Consider the following 15,351-nt stretch of genomic DNA (forward strand, 5'->3'; position numbering starts at 1 on the left):
GGAGCTGTGAAGCCCTGGGGTAGAGCTCAGGCTTCCCCTCAGACTCGGAGGAGAATGTCTGCAGCTCCTTATTTACTAATGATTGAGCAGACTTCAATGACCATTTAAGATGCCAGCATTAACAAAAAGAAGATTGGTTTTATTGTATGTGAGTGGATATTTTTGTCTATGATATTTTTGTCAAGTAGGTCTATATGCCATATTTATGTATGGTGCGTGCAGATGTCAGAAGAGGGCTTTGGAGCTCCTGAAACAGGAATAACAGATGATTGTGGGCTGCCATATCAAGGATTGGGACTCGAACCTGGCTCCTCTTGAAAAGCTGCCAGTGCTCTTAACCTCCCAAGTCACCTCTCTTGCTCAATAACCAATCACGTGTGTCCTATTTCTTATATTTTTGGTTGTGAGCCTAGCCTTTAACGGCTGAGCCATCTCTCCAGCCCTGTCCTATTTCTTATACAAGCATAGCAAGTCACAGATGCTTAACCAGAGGCTCTTAAAGTGACTGTCCCTTGGCTGTCCCTGATCTCTGCCCTCTGGGTTGACTACATATTTCAGGAGCGCCTTGCTCTCATCCTGTGACTCCGCTATTCATCCTCTCTGCATTTGTGTTTGGGGCTGAGCTGAGTGAAGTCAAGAAGAACATCCTTATTGTCCAGGGCTCTGTATCTCTGGGTTCCATCCTGAGGTTACTACTCCACACTTGCCCTGTTGCAGCCTGCTGCTGACTTCTGCCCCCAGTGTTACGTCAGGCAGGTTCTGCCCATTGAGGGCTCTAGATGACCCTTCTCAGAGCCCATGGGCCTGCATTGTCTCATCAGCCTAGCAACTTGGGCTGTGAGCACTGAGTTTCTGGAAACTACCCTGACACATACACCTTGACATTGGTTTCCTCTGTATGGGACTGATAGCATGGTTTTATCGAGGCAAAACCTGTAGATTTTTTTGTTGTTGTTGTTTTCGCTTTTGTTTGAGATGGGGGTCACATTTCGTAGTCTTGACTGTCTTATGGTTTGATATGTAAATCAAGCTGACTTCAAACTCATAGAAATCTGAATCTGTCTCCTGAATGCTGGGATAAAAGGTGTGTGATACCGTACCTAGAGGAGTTTTATTTTAAAATAAACATAAACAACAAAACCTACTGAAGACATGGGTAAATGTTGGTGTCTTGGAGTGGCCATGGCGGTCCTACAGGGCCCCTGAACCTTGCTGAAAGCTGATGAGGCAATGGGAGGGGTGTGTGTGTGTGTGTGTGTGTGTGTGTGTGTGTGTGTGTGTAAAGTAAAGGGAATCTTATGTAGATGGTTCTGGGCTGTTTCTGATACTATTGGCCGGAAGCTGGTACAGAATCGCCATGATGGGATGTGGGTAGGATGAGCAGCAGGCTTAGCTAGGCAGGGTATGGAGACCCAGAAGCTGAAGAAAAGGTGACACCTTGGCCACAGAGTTTGGTGAAAGCACACTAGGGCCTATGGCTCCTTCCCCAGCAACCATGAGAACTCCCTATCCCAAGACCATCAGGGTACTTGAATGCAATCAACCATTTTGCTCAGTCATTTTTGTAAAGATACTGGTGTTTCTAGCCAATAGTATCAACAGAGTAAACAAACCCATTTAAGAGACCAGCAAAGGTGGCTCCCAAGTCCTAGACACGGGTGATGGACAGACACCTGGGAGGTGTCACAGCTAGTTGCATAGCAACAGAGAATCCACACCCAAGGCTTCCATTCCTAGGAGGTAAGGGCAGCTAGCCCAGGGTTAAGCTGGGATCTAGTTCTCCAGGGAGTCCTGCCAGGGTTTGTTGGTTATTCCTTGATAAGCTGGTGCTCTACTTATATGTGAAAGTACAAACAGCTCCTTGAGACCTGTATGTTCCCTCCCCTCCCCTATTCTTCCCTCTCTTCCCCTTCCTTTCCCCTTCCCTTTCCCTCCCCTCCCTCCCCACTCTTCACCCCCCTCTGCCCCACCCCTGAATTTCCTAGATGAAGTTTGTGAATCCCTGGATTGACCCTGGGTTGGAGCCTCTATTCCACCAACTTTTCTTAGCTCATGGTTTCCACTTACATTGCTGTCATGGGTCTCACACCCACATCTGAAACTCTAGGTTTAAAGTTGCAAACCAAATTCTTTGCACAGGAGCAAAGGAGTATCATGCCTGATGCATGGAGTCCCTGTCTGAGGACACTGCACAGTGGCAGATGCCTCTGTGATCAGTTGGTTCTCAGTAAACATAGTCAGGACAGCATCTGGGCTGAGAGTGGACAAGGAATCAGCTATGCCCCTGCCCCGACACCAAGGCCCCGAGCTCTAGGCTGAAGTTACTGTGGCATCTGGCCATGTACAGTCTGCTCACTGTGGGTGTGGTTTTCCTTCAGGTGACTGAGAAGATGTAGCGGAGTGACACCTGCCAAGAGCTTGGCGTGGATACCCTGGCCCAGCCGGAGCAGCTGCCCCTGGGCGTCTTTCTGGCCATCCAGCCTCACCATGTCAAAGAAGGGTGCAGGCAGCCGGGCCAAGGGGGACAAAGCAGAGACACTCGCTGCATTGCAGGCTGCCAACGAGGAGCTGCGAGCCAAGCTCACGGACATCCAGATCGAGCTGCAGCAGGAGAAGAGCAAGGTGGGCACTTAAGCCTCTACCTCTGGTCCCCTGTCCTGAGCTCCTGCCCCAGGCCCCCTGCCTCAGCCCCCTGCCCCAGATCCTCACCCCAGATTTCCTGCCCTAAGCTCCTTTCCCAAGTCTCTGACCCCAAACTCCTGCCCTTGGAGTCAAATGATCCTATATAAAGGAGGATGTGACCAGGTCTCTGCAGAGGTCCCCTTCAGTATCCTGGTGGGTATCTCTGGGGAAGAGAATGGCAGGTGGAGAGACTTGGGAGCTCAAAATCCATTGGGAGTCAACACAGGGACGCCTGACCAATGGGGTGTCCCCCCTACAGAGGGTGTTTGCTGTGGGTCCCTGTGGGGCCTCATCAAACAGCACAACCCTGGACCCAACAACACTGAGTTTGCCTGGGGTGTTCCTAGTGGACTTGAACTGAACAGAGTAAGTCGGTGTGAACACACATAAATGCAGCGTTCAACAGCTGCTTCGTGAGGCCAGTACTGGCTGTGCACTGAAGAATAAACCACCCTGTGTGTGCAGCGAGAGTCCCCTGCCGTGGCAGGATTACATCCGTGACCGCTCTCACAACCCCAGGCATTTTGCTTGTCCTCCAAAGCATTTTGCAGATAGGGTGAGTGACTTGTGAGGGACCCAGCAGTAGCGGTGCCTTCTGTTCTCATGTAACGACAGGGGTCTTCTTCATCTAAAGAATGTTATGCATGGAGATCACCAAGCAGAACATTTCTGTCACATCCTCAGAGGCTCTGTCACCAAGCCCACTACAGCAGTGTGTGTGTGTTGTGTGGAGTTTGTTAAAACACAGCCACCTCACAACATCCTGAGGGTCCCTTCACTTGCTTATAAAAAGCATTTTGGCTGCTTCTAAGCCCCAGCAGCTCTGGAACCATGTGTAACAGAAATCTCACAGACCAGGTACTTAACAAGAGTGACAGCAATAAGAAGGTGCGCCTGTCCAAGTGAACCCAGAGCCCACTGCAGGGACAGGTAGCTGCAGAAGGAGGTCCCAGAAGCCAGATGTGCTCAGAGTCCTCAGATGCTGGCTAGTGGGAAGACGTGGCACAGGGACTCACATCTGGTTCCTTCTCCAGGTTTCATTGGGATCTGCCTCTTCCCTTTACAACCCACTCATTAAATGAAGACACACAGCAGACACATCCTTCAAGTCTCCCTGCAATGCAGCTTCTCTCAGCAACTAGAAACAAGACTGTAGGAAGCTGTCAGGGATCCATATGGTTCTCATGGCCCCTCCTACTTCCCACTCAGCTGACGATGAGTCACCATATTGGCTATTCTCCTTGTTGCTGTCACCTGAGAAAAACCACTTGAGGAAGGAAGTGCTTAGTTTGGCTCACAGTTTAAAGGTTTAATCCATCATGGTGGGTAAGGCGTGGTGGCAGGAGCGTGAGGCAGCTGCTCCCACCGCATCCATGGCCAGGGAGCAGAGAGATGAATGCTGGTTGCATCTCGCTTTTTCCTTTTATTCATGCCAGGACCCCAACACAAAATGGTTCCACCCAATATTAGGATGGATCTTCTGACCTTAACTAACTAAGTCTAGAAACTCCTTCGCAGGCATGCATGAAGCTTCGTCTCTTGAGTCTGGATCCTGCCAAGAAAACCATGTTTGCATCACAATCATGGCCAACCAGGAAGTAAACTATGAAATTGAGTGTTAAAGTCACTAACAGTGCCGGTTCTTAGTCTTTCTGGAGTCTGTCCTCTGGAGGTGTCCAAATAAGATCATAATTCCAACTGTAAGTCAGAACTAGTTCTAGAACTGGTATGCATATCTAGTTTTCAAGAGATTCTAGAAGCTTCTGGTGGGTAAGGAACACCAATAGCTGGCCAGGGGAACCTTCCTAGTTAGATAAACTTGCAGTAGACCTCCAAGGATGTCTGGAAGCAACATATAGCCCCTTGAACCACCTGTAACCCCACTGGGCCTGGTGGTCCCCATGCTTCACTGGTGATCAGGGCAGCTAGCCCTGTGCTATGTGTTGGGACAGGTAGGACGCTTCACAAAGTACTACTTCCTGACAGAGCCTGGCCTTTAACACACTAATGGAAGTCTCAGATTCAGGCCTACTGACAAAAGGGCACAGCTGTAGTTTATGTGAGACCACTTCCCTGGATGATGCAGGGTCCATTTGGACCTAGCAACCAACCTGCAACCTCAGAGTATTTCAGCCATGGCCGTGGCCTACTGCCTGGTTCAGGCTCCTTTCTCTGTCTGCAGATGATTAGTGCCCTAGTGTTCTGCAACGGCAATTTCTTACTCTGCTACGCCCAGGGTCACGTGTGGAAGGAAGCCAGCAACTGCAGCAGCTAGAAGCTAAGCACCTCAGACTTCATGAGCAGCTGCCTTCTTGAGTATTAAGTGTACTAAGGCTTGTCAGTGGAGGGCACCAATCAAAGAGGACTCTTCTCCAGCTCATGCAGTGGGGCGGGTAAATCAACAATGGTTGTCTGCTGTCTGCACACTGGAGAAGTTCAGAACCTGTCAGGGTATTAAGCCAGCTGCCTCCCACAGTCCTAATACTGCACTGAAACCCGAAGTTCCTTGGGATGTCACTGGCATTCAGACTATGTAGGAAGGTTCAAGTAGCTGGATGCTGAGGTTGATAGAGAATGGCAGCTGCAGGGATAGACATGCTCACTCAGAAGGGAAGGCAGGCAGACAATGTTGCTTTGCCTCAGCCCTCTTTATAGTTGGACTGTGTGGTGGTTGGAGTAAGAATGGCCCTCATAGGCTCATAGATTTAAATGCGTGGCCACCATGGAGTGGCAGTACTTGAAAGGATTAAGAAGTGGGTCCTTGTTGGAGGAAGTGTGTCACTAGACGTGAGCTTTGAGATTTCAAGAGCCCCAGATAGGCCCAGTGGCTCTGCTCGTCCTGCTGCCTGCTGATGCAGATGTAGATGTAGATCAGCTCCTTCTCCAGCACCAGGTCTGCTGCCCGCCATGCTCCCTGCCCTAATGACAACGGACTCTGAAACTGTAAAGCAAGCCCCAAAACAGCCCTAGCTGTCCTGAAATTTGCTTTGTAGATCAGGCTAGCTTCAAACTCACAGAGATCTGCCTACCTCTGCACCCCAAATATTGGGATTAAAGGTATCACCACCTCTGCCAGGTTCAAATGGCAGTTTTTAAAAATAAGTATTCTAGGGGCTGGAGAGGTGGCTCAGTGGTTAAGAGCACTGACTGCTCTTTCAGAGGTCCTGAGTTCAAATCCCAGCAACCACATGGTGGTTCATAGCCATCTGTAAAGAGATCTGATGCCCTCTTCTGGTGTGTCTGAAGTGTACTCATATACATAAAAATAAATAAATAAATCTTTAAAAAAATAAGTATTCTAATGCACTATAGTCCAAAGATAGTCATTTGATACTTCATGGTGAGAGATGATGGTAGGGACATATTATCTTAGTTAGGGTTTAATTGCTGTGAACAGACACCATGACCAAGGCAATTTTTATAAAGGACAACATTTAATTGGGCTGATTTACAGGTGCAGAGGTTCAGTCCATTATCATCAAGGTGGGAGCACGGCAGCATCCAGGCAGGCTCCAGGAGGAGCTAAGAGCTCTACATCTTGTTCTGAAGGCAAACAGGAGAAGACTGGCTTCCAGGCAGCTAGATGGAAGGTCTCTCAAAGCCCACTCCCACAGTGACACACTTCCTCCAACAAGATCATACCTCCTAATAGTGCCATTCCCTGAACCAAGGCATATTTAAACCACCGCACATATTAAAAGTCTTTTTCCACATAATGAAGTCACTATGTGTCTACATGAGCAGAAACTATGCACAATAAAAACTCTGTGGCTCACAATATGTTTGCCTTGCATCTAAGTCCCAGTGTTTTAGGCACTGTTGTCTGAGAATGTCTACACGGTGTACTGTATTACTCAGGAAAAATCTGCTTCTATTCAGGACAGAGGTAATTTTCATTTTTAAATATTTCCTATAACTTAAGATACAGAGGGCCGAATGCACACTGACAGTTCAAAACACAAGCAGGATATTGTGGAGGCTGGGGAAGCAGAGGGAGCAGTCGGGAGGGTGGAGAGGATGGTAGCCTGTTCCTTGTGCCCTGCCTGGATGGACCAACTTAAAGCTGTGAGTGTGCTTGTGGCATGCATGCAGGATAGTCCCCAGGTTTTGGCTTAAGTTGGTGAGAGAGCTCTGGGTGAGGAGTTCGTGGGGGCGTCCAGACCTGTGGTTTGGCAGGGACCTGAGAGATTTGCCAAGATAGCCAGTGGAGGCTGTTAGCTGGGCAGCTGGGCATCCTTCGGGGAGCACTGGGCTTGAGTGAGTGTGGGAGTCACTAGGTACTGGGGAATTTCAATTTGAGATTTTATAGGAACAGGGACCCAGTGCCAAGTGTGGCGCCTTCACGTGAATAGCAGTGAAGGAAGACGAGCAGAAAGGAAGCCCTGTGGCACTGGCCTAGTGCTGGAATTCTCTTCTGGTCTTCGTTATTAAGTTATATGACTGATAGGCACATGCTGTGAGCCTTTCCTCCACTGATTGTGCACAGTCATGACTGATCTGTGTTTTTGTCTGCACAGTCCCAAGTGGCTATATTTTCACAGCACTTGATGCTAATGTCTTGAACTTAAATAGAGGGAACTTGCTAGTGTTTCCCTGGGGGACTGTGCCCATACTATTCTGGGTATTAATGCTCTGTGCTCGTGGAGTGGGAAAAATATTCCCATAAGGAGCTTTGGATATGGCTGGGGCTCAAAGAATAAGGTTCTTCTTATTGCCCATAGCTCTCTGCAAGTAACCTGGCTTCCTGACCCTGCCTGAGGCCAGCCTAGTTCTGTACACGTGTCAGACCTCAGCTATCTGGGTGTAATCCCCTCTATTCCTCTTCACCTGTCTCTCTCTACAGTCTTGACTGGTTTTCCCATTTTCCCCAGTCCTCATAATGAAACAGATAAAAACAAAACAGAACGAAACCCTGTGGGTCTCTAAATCTGATACTACATTGTAGTTAGGCTTTTTTCTTTTAATAAAAAAATTATATAGTGGGTGTTTTGTCCACATGTATGACTGTGCAACACATGCATAATTAGTGCCCTTAGAAGTCCTGGCGTTAGAGGCACAGATGGATGTGAGCTGCCATGTGGGGGCTGGGGATTGAACTCCAGTCTTCTGGAAGAGCAAGCAGTGCTCTTAGCTGCTGAGCCATCTCTCCAGCTGCATGGCTAGGTTTTGAGGCTGTGACCTCACACCTTTGTGTTGTTAGCATGACCTAAAGTAAGAAATGTGCCTACCTTGTGATCGCAACGCCACCCACACACCTAATCTCAAAGCACCTGTCACCTAAATTCATTGCCTACTAATGGTCTTGACCTGGTTCCAGCAAACAAAGCTTCCAGAAGATATTAATCCAGCCCAGAAAAAGTAGACAATGACCAGAAGCTCCAGAGCGCTTTCTCCAAGTAACACAAAGGAAAGCAAATGTTTGTCTATCACATTGCTTTAATGTGTCCCTAGTACTCGAGTTCCAAGGTGACTGGTTGGGGTGGACACCCTTTGAAGCTGATGAAGACAGTGGAGTGGGTCCCCTGCTCTGCAAGTGACTCCACAGCAGGTACCAGGACATGAAAGATGCTGCCGTGGTTTTGTCACAGTGCTTGCTGTAGGAGAAGAGTCAGAAATGAGCATACATGTGTAGGATGCTATTCTCAGCTCTGCTAACGAGGGGGAAACAGTACACAGCCACCTCATTATCCAGGCCTGGGAAACAGCCAAGGAGATTAGGGCATGCGTACACAGTGCGCTGACTTAGGGCTCAGGGACCGTGCTGGGAAGGAATGGTTGCTGATGAGGAAGCCATTGCTGCATGGTTGAGAGGCCCAGGAAGCGCAGGCAGGACAGCTGTGCAGATTCCTCTTGAACCTGTTTGTTGAGAAGAACTCTTGCCTGTGCCAAGGTCACAGAGACACTTTCCCATGCCTTTTCCTACAAGTTCAGTTTTGACTGAGTGTGCGTGCATGTATGCATGCGTAGGGGATGTTTACGGGTGTGGGTATGTATGCATGCCTGTTCACATGTATATGAAGGACCAAGGTTGACACCACATATCTTTTTCGATCACTCTCTACCTTAGATATTGAGGCTCTCTCTTGAACCCAGAGTTCACTGGTGAGGTTAGTCTAGCTATCAAGCTAGCTCCTTGCTTCGGAGATCCTCTGTAACCCCGAGCACTAGAACCATGAGTGGATTGCCATGGCTGCCCTACATTTATGTGGCTGCTGGTTTCTGTAGCAAGTGCTAAGCCTACTGAGCTATCTCTCCAGTCTCTTTTCTAGAAACCCTATATTTTGCCTTTAATACCTCCAAAGCTCTTCTAGAGTCGAGTTCTGTGCCCCACGCGTGTAGAGACAGTTTTCCATGTGAATGAGGAATAGACATAGCACCATGTTTCTGTTGGGGATGTTTTGAGACAAGGTTTCTCTGCATAACCACCCTGGCTGTGCTGGAACTCACTTTGTACACAGGCTGACCTTGAACTCACAGAGACCCGCCTGCCTCTGACCCCTGAGTGCTGGGATTAAAGGCGTGTACAGCTTCACATTCACTTATTTTTAATAATTTATTTTATTTTGAGCATTATTATAATATAATTATATAATTCTCATTCCTTTCCCTCCATCCACATATTTACTTTTCAAGGCTGTAACACAGAGCACAAGAGGGTACCCATACATGATTTCAGCACTTGGGGTAGGGAAGCAGGAGGACAGCAAGTCCCAGGCCAGCCTACAACCCCTAGCGAGATCCTGATTATATTTTGGTTTTTTTTTTTTTCCTGGAGCTGAGGACCGAACCCAGGGCCTTGTACTTTCTAGGCAAGTGCTCTACCACTGTGCTAAATCCCCAACCCCAAGATCCTAATTATAAAGAAGTGGCCTTATACCTTGCACTGTAGCCCATGCTTATAACCCCGGAAGGCACTTGTATGTGAGTATGTACAAGACAGCACTGTGGGCTTCATCTTTTGCCTTCCCAAGTGATGCCCCACGTCATGTGACTCTGGAGTCCAACTTTGCTTTGACAACATCGGAGTGGCCTAGGCTTGGGCCTCGACCTCTGTTTTTCCTGCTTATCCTCTTGCCTCTGGCATCACTCCAAGGAAGATTCATCTAGATTAGCTACTACTCTCAAGAGAAGCTCCATTTAACCACTAGCTGAACCAGCCCCCATTGTGAGCCAGGGGTCTATTTTTCTGGCCTGAGGCCAGTTCTGTTCCTAACTCCTCCATGGCAGGCAGGACTTGATTCTACAGTGGGTAGGTTCTTGTTTTGTTCTTTCTCTTAAAAGCTGCTTTAAGTCATCTTGGGTCTTTGTATTTCTGTACAAATTTTAGAATCTCCTTGTTAATTTCTGTTTTCATAGAACTCCTGTGGGTGGATTGCATTGAATCTATCAGTCAGTTTAGGGAAAGCTGGCTTGTTTCATAATATTATTGGGTGTTTAATTTATAATATTTGGGTTTATGATACAGAACTGATTCTGTTTTTTCACCCTTTTGAATTTCTAGCAGGCTGTAGTTTTCAGTGCAGAGGTCCCAAATGTCATTCTTAGCGTGTGTTCACAGGCGTATGCTCTCCCGATAAATGGTACAGCCTAGCACTCCCATCCCTAATGACATAGCACTCTAGCTGATTGGTTCACATTTGAACTTCTCGTCCCTCATCAAATTCATTCAGCCGATCTTTAAAAGCACACATTTTGTCAGGATGTGGGGGAGCCACAAGTGAGGGCGCGTGCTCCTAGTGAGAAGACGTGCCCCTGACAGCAGGTGTGTGAAATATTAGAAGTGGTCCTCCAACCCAACAGACAGTTCTTACATACGGCACATGCCAACCTGTCCAAATTAGAGCCATCAAGCAATCACAGAACACAGCTCTGAATCATCCCGCAGCCTTGCTGGGGATCCTCTGGGACTGCTCTAATGAGCAGAGGTCACCTAAGGACACACACGCACACACACACTAACACCAGACCAGAGAGACAACCGAACTCCTCCCCCAACTAATGGCCAGACAAAGGCCTCAGCAAATTCTACCTATCATCTCTGTTGCTCACTGGGGTCTTTCCAGGGCAAAGCTTTGCATGACAGCTCTTTTTAGCATCTTCCAACCATCTCTGGTGAAATTAAAATAGATAGACCATGGGTGCAGACATGGTGGATGAGAGCAGGTGTGTGTGCTCTGTTCGGTGTCTGTTTTTATGAAGGAATTAGTCCTCAGAGAGTTGATCTTTAAAGATGACCTTGATTCTAGAACACTCATAGTTGAAGGCTAGCAGACTATTTTCGTAAAAATAATCAGAGATCGTGTCCTTCCCAGCAGAAAGTGGCTAACCAGGCATCACTTTTGAGTGCTCCCTGTCATCTGTCTAATTTGAAACCTCAAAACCTTCAACCTGTCTGCAGGGTGCGGCAATACTGTTGACTATTATTCTAGAACCATAAATACTTTTGTTACCGCCATGTGGATGGCAGCTGCATCTATAAACGACTGAGATGTGGATTCCTGGGGGGCAGGGGCTGGCACCCTCCCTCAGATGGGAGGTGGTCATCCCAAGTGAGTCCTGGCACCGTGTCTGATACAGAACCTCTGAGCCTGCACTTCGCTTTTGGTCCAGTTACCCCCCGTTCTGAAGAGCATCTGCTCAAGCCTTCTTGTGTGCTGCCTCTCAAGTCCATACAGCAATTTGTTGCTTGGACTGCATACTACTTAGGAGACATTTTTAGACATTTTTAGACTTATTTTATGTGGATGAGTGTTTTGTCTGCACACATAGTATGTACACCGTGTGCATGTAGTGCCCATGGAGACCAATAAGGTGTCAGATACCCTGGAACTAGATAGACAGTATGAGCCACCATATGAGTACTGGAAACCTGGATCCTCTGGAAAAATAGCCAGTGCACTTAACCACTGAGCCATCTCTCCAGCCCCTTAAGGAGGCCGTTCTAAGGCGAGTGAGCTTCAAGTAGAAGGGTGTAAGGTATATCAGTCTATAGTATGAGGCAGAGGCTGCATGCCAAAGGTCACTGTCCCTCAGTTCTAACCTGGGAGTATAAGTGTGCAAGAATTGGTAGGACCTGGATAAACTGGACAGTAGGGAGAATTGTTCCGAATAGATATGAGCACACGCTGTGAAGTTGTCAGACAAGATAGATAATTAGATTGGATCAGAAAGACCACAAGCTGACCTGAGTTGCGTCTAGTGGCTGGTTTTGTAACCAGGAAGTGACAGGAAAGGTGAAGTGTGGTGGCCATGTTTGGTACATAACGTCACAGTCTCAGCAGGTGTTTGGCTTCGGTTACTGGCTGGGGCTCATCCACTTGGCTACAAGGGACAACTCATGTTATGTTGCATCTGGTGGATCACTAAGCCAGGTCAACGCTACTATACGCACAGGTCCCGTCGGATCAAATTCTCTGTTTAAGTATTCTGTGGCAAAGGTGTTACAGCTGGGCTTGTCCTGTCACAGCCTTCAGTGTCTGCACACAGGTGGAAACTTGGTGGATGGGGTTGGAGATATGCTCGGTGGTTAAGGGTACTTACTGCTCTTGCAGAGGATCAGAGTTCGGTTCCCAGGTGGCTTACAACTTCCTACAACTCCAGCTCCAGGAATCCAGTGCCTTCTTTTGGAATCTGCAAGTACTCACACATAGGCACATACATACGTGCATGCACACGTACATAAAAATAAAATATTTTTTTTTTAAAAAATGGAAGCATCAGAGCTAGTCTAGGTATTCAACAGTAAGAGACCAGGCTGGCAAACATATGATGAAACCTTAGGAAATTGTTTCAGTTTCTAAAATGAAAACATCTTAAATGTGAGTTTTCTATAACTAGTTACAATGACCAGGGAAGGAAAGGGACACACATAGCAAATCGTCACTGTCGAAGAAGTACAATTTATGAGTGTCTATTACCAGATAGGGTGGGGCCTGACCTTCATGGCAAAACTTGTGTCCCTGGGCTTCCTGCCACTCACTCCCTCAGCTGCTACCCAGACACTGAAGGGCTTGCAGACTTCCAGTCTCTGCATCCTCTGAAGTTTATGCCCCAGGAAAGAAGAGATGAGGCTCTTGGTTGTGATCTACCTGGTGATGAACCAGTCTCCTAGCCAGGCATGTTGGGATGCTGAGCTGAGCTGAGCCTGGATCTATAGCCCCACAGTGATGATCAAGGGAGAAAATCAGCAACAGCAGATGCATGGGGAGAGGTGGTCATACATGTAGCATGGAGAGAGGTGGTTGGTCATACATGTAAAGCACCAAGGGAGCCTGGCACGCCTCTTTACCAGGAAAGGGGTTCTGCTGTGGGAGCCAAGCACCTTTTAGTTGAGATTTTGAAAAGTAGATATGGGGGGGGGGTAACTGCTTGTAATCCTGGCACTCAGGAAACTGAGGCAGGGGGCCAGCCTGGACTATATGTACATACAAACACACATATGTAAATTATAAAAAACAAAAAAGCACCAGGAACACCCTCCGATTTTCCAGCTTACTCCAGGGAGCTTGGGGACAAACAACTCCAGAAATCACAGGTGAGAAGCTCCGCCCTGTGGCATTGGTCATTTTGGAAATTTTCCAGTTAGCTGTGGCCCCATGGAATGTATTGAGGAGGTGGTTACACGGCTTATAGCTGCCGTCTCATTGTGGAGATGTTAGGAAGAAAACTCCAGAGCATCTGTGTGGTGGGGGACACAACCGTCTAGGGGGAAATGCTGGGATGGAGTGGGGTGTCAATGACAAATGACCACTGGAGAATCTCAGATCATACCCAGATTCAATAGGGAGAGACAGGGAACAGGAAACAAGTGTCCGTACAAACAGTGAAAGCACATCACAGAAACCCACTCTCATGCAGAAGAGACCAAGAAGGTTATTTTCAGTGGACTGGAAAGACGTCAAGAAAACTGGGCAAGACAGGACATAAATTCAGGTTAGAGAAGTGCGTAACTCTCAGCTTAGAAACGAAGTTTTAGAAGTATAGATGTAAGGAACGTGAACATGTGATCCCAACAAATAATACTTTATAAGAAATGGAAAGAGAGACTGAGAAAAATATAAAGAAAATGGGCCAACACCAAAGATGAGCAGTTACCCTAACATAAGGACAGTAGGGGGTCCTTGCAGATGACGGAGACACAAAATCAGAGTACAGAAACATGCCACTTAGGCTGCTTCAAAAGGAAGCTAGGGGCTGCTGAGATGGCTCAGAGGGTAAGAGCGTAACATGTGCCTCCTGCCCAAAAATAATCAAGTAAGTAAATAAATATAAATAATGTAATCTTACATTTAATATATTTACTTTTTTCTATGTGCATGCATGAGTTTCTATGTACCACATATGTACAAAAGCCAGCGAAGCCTGTGGAGACCAGAGAGGGTATTGGATCCCCATGGAATTTGAGTTATAGGCAGTTATGGGCCTCAGTATGGATGCTAAGACTCCAGCCTGGGTCCTCTGCAAAGGTAGTGAGTTCATTTATCTTTTGAGACACAAAAAAGGTTTTAGAAAGGAAACTGTTTATTGGAAGAACATTCATGAAACCAATACCTAGAGCAGCAGCCCCAGAGAGTCCACTAGCAACCTGAGAGAAGTCACAGGGGCCTATGTACCCTGTGCACAGGGAAAAGGAGACAAAAGCATGATCGTGGGTCAGCTGAGAGCAGGATGAGTGGCAAGGGTAAGGTCAAGGGTGTGTGTCTGGTAAAGCCTGCATCCAGTCACAGAGTGGATATCATGCAGGAAGTCAGGTGGTGTCATTCCTACAGCTGCCCCTAAGGACTCCTCAAATCCCAGAAGTGATCAGAGACACCAACCAGGCCATGAGCATGGGACCCAGAGCCCCTCTGTGAGCTAGACCCCACTGAAGGCATAGAAGCCACATGTGACTTGTACCTAGGGCAACCTGCCAGGCTCGATCTGGATAGATCCATTGGGAAATAGGAAGTATTTTGAGGTTCCTCACCAGGGTGTTGGGGGTGCAACTAATGAAAATACGAAGGATCAGCAGGTTAGAATGGCTGTGGGACTGTCCATGCAGTTAGGATGCAACCACACAGTGAGGGTGGGGGGCATATGGGAAGTCAAAGCCACCATCCATTCATGGTTATCACACTCAGGGTGTCACTATCAAAACTACTGAGTCCTGAAACCGTTGTCTGTACAATGTGAGTGCAGGGGATGAGTGATCACATCACCTCCTGATCACTTGAGAACAAAATGCTCAGTGTGAAAGAACAGAGATTCGGCTGAGGGCAGGCGCCAGGCAGAGGATTTGTGGTCCCGCCTTTGAATTTAATGTTGATGTGAACTTGCAAGATGTATGTGCGTGTAATATTACATTGTGTATCTATCTCTCTATCATCTGCATCTATATCTATCATCTATATACATACATACATACATACATACATACATACATACATACATACATACACTATGACTTGTCCCTGAAATATTACCCTCTGTGAAAATGAAAGGCAGTCAGAGCATCTAGAGAGAAGTGAAACAGGCCTGGGCTACACCACACCCCACACCCTGAGCAACTGCGAGGGTCTCAACAAGAGGATTCAAGAGCCTCCTGAAGAGGTGTTCACTGGCCTCAAATGTGAACAGCACTCCAGGTCTCAAAGAGAATGAGACTTGCAAAGAGCCAAAGCCCATCAAGTA

General features: G+C 47.5%; 1 protein-coding gene across 3 annotated transcripts in view; it reads left to right on the top strand.

Annotated features, from left to right (window-relative positions):
- Positions 1–15,351, top strand: part of Jakmip3 (janus kinase and microtubule interacting protein 3) — a 121,500-nt gene that overhangs the window by 49,584 nt on the left and 56,565 nt on the right. For all 3 annotated transcript variants that reach the window (XM_087577264.1, XM_087577265.1, NM_001163277.1), the window contains 1 exon segment: positions 2,379–2,622. In XM_087577264.1, the coding sequence (XP_087433390.1) occupies positions 2,488–2,622 (135 nt within the window). In that variant the 5' untranslated portion in view covers positions 2,379–2,487.

This window comes from Rattus norvegicus, chromosome 1 (genome assembly GCF_021556685.1).
Source record: "Rattus norvegicus strain SHRSP/BbbUtx chromosome 1, alternate assembly SHRSP_T2T, whole genome shotgun sequence".
NCBI classification, from domain to species: domain Eukaryota; kingdom Metazoa; phylum Chordata; class Mammalia; order Rodentia; family Muridae; genus Rattus; species Rattus norvegicus.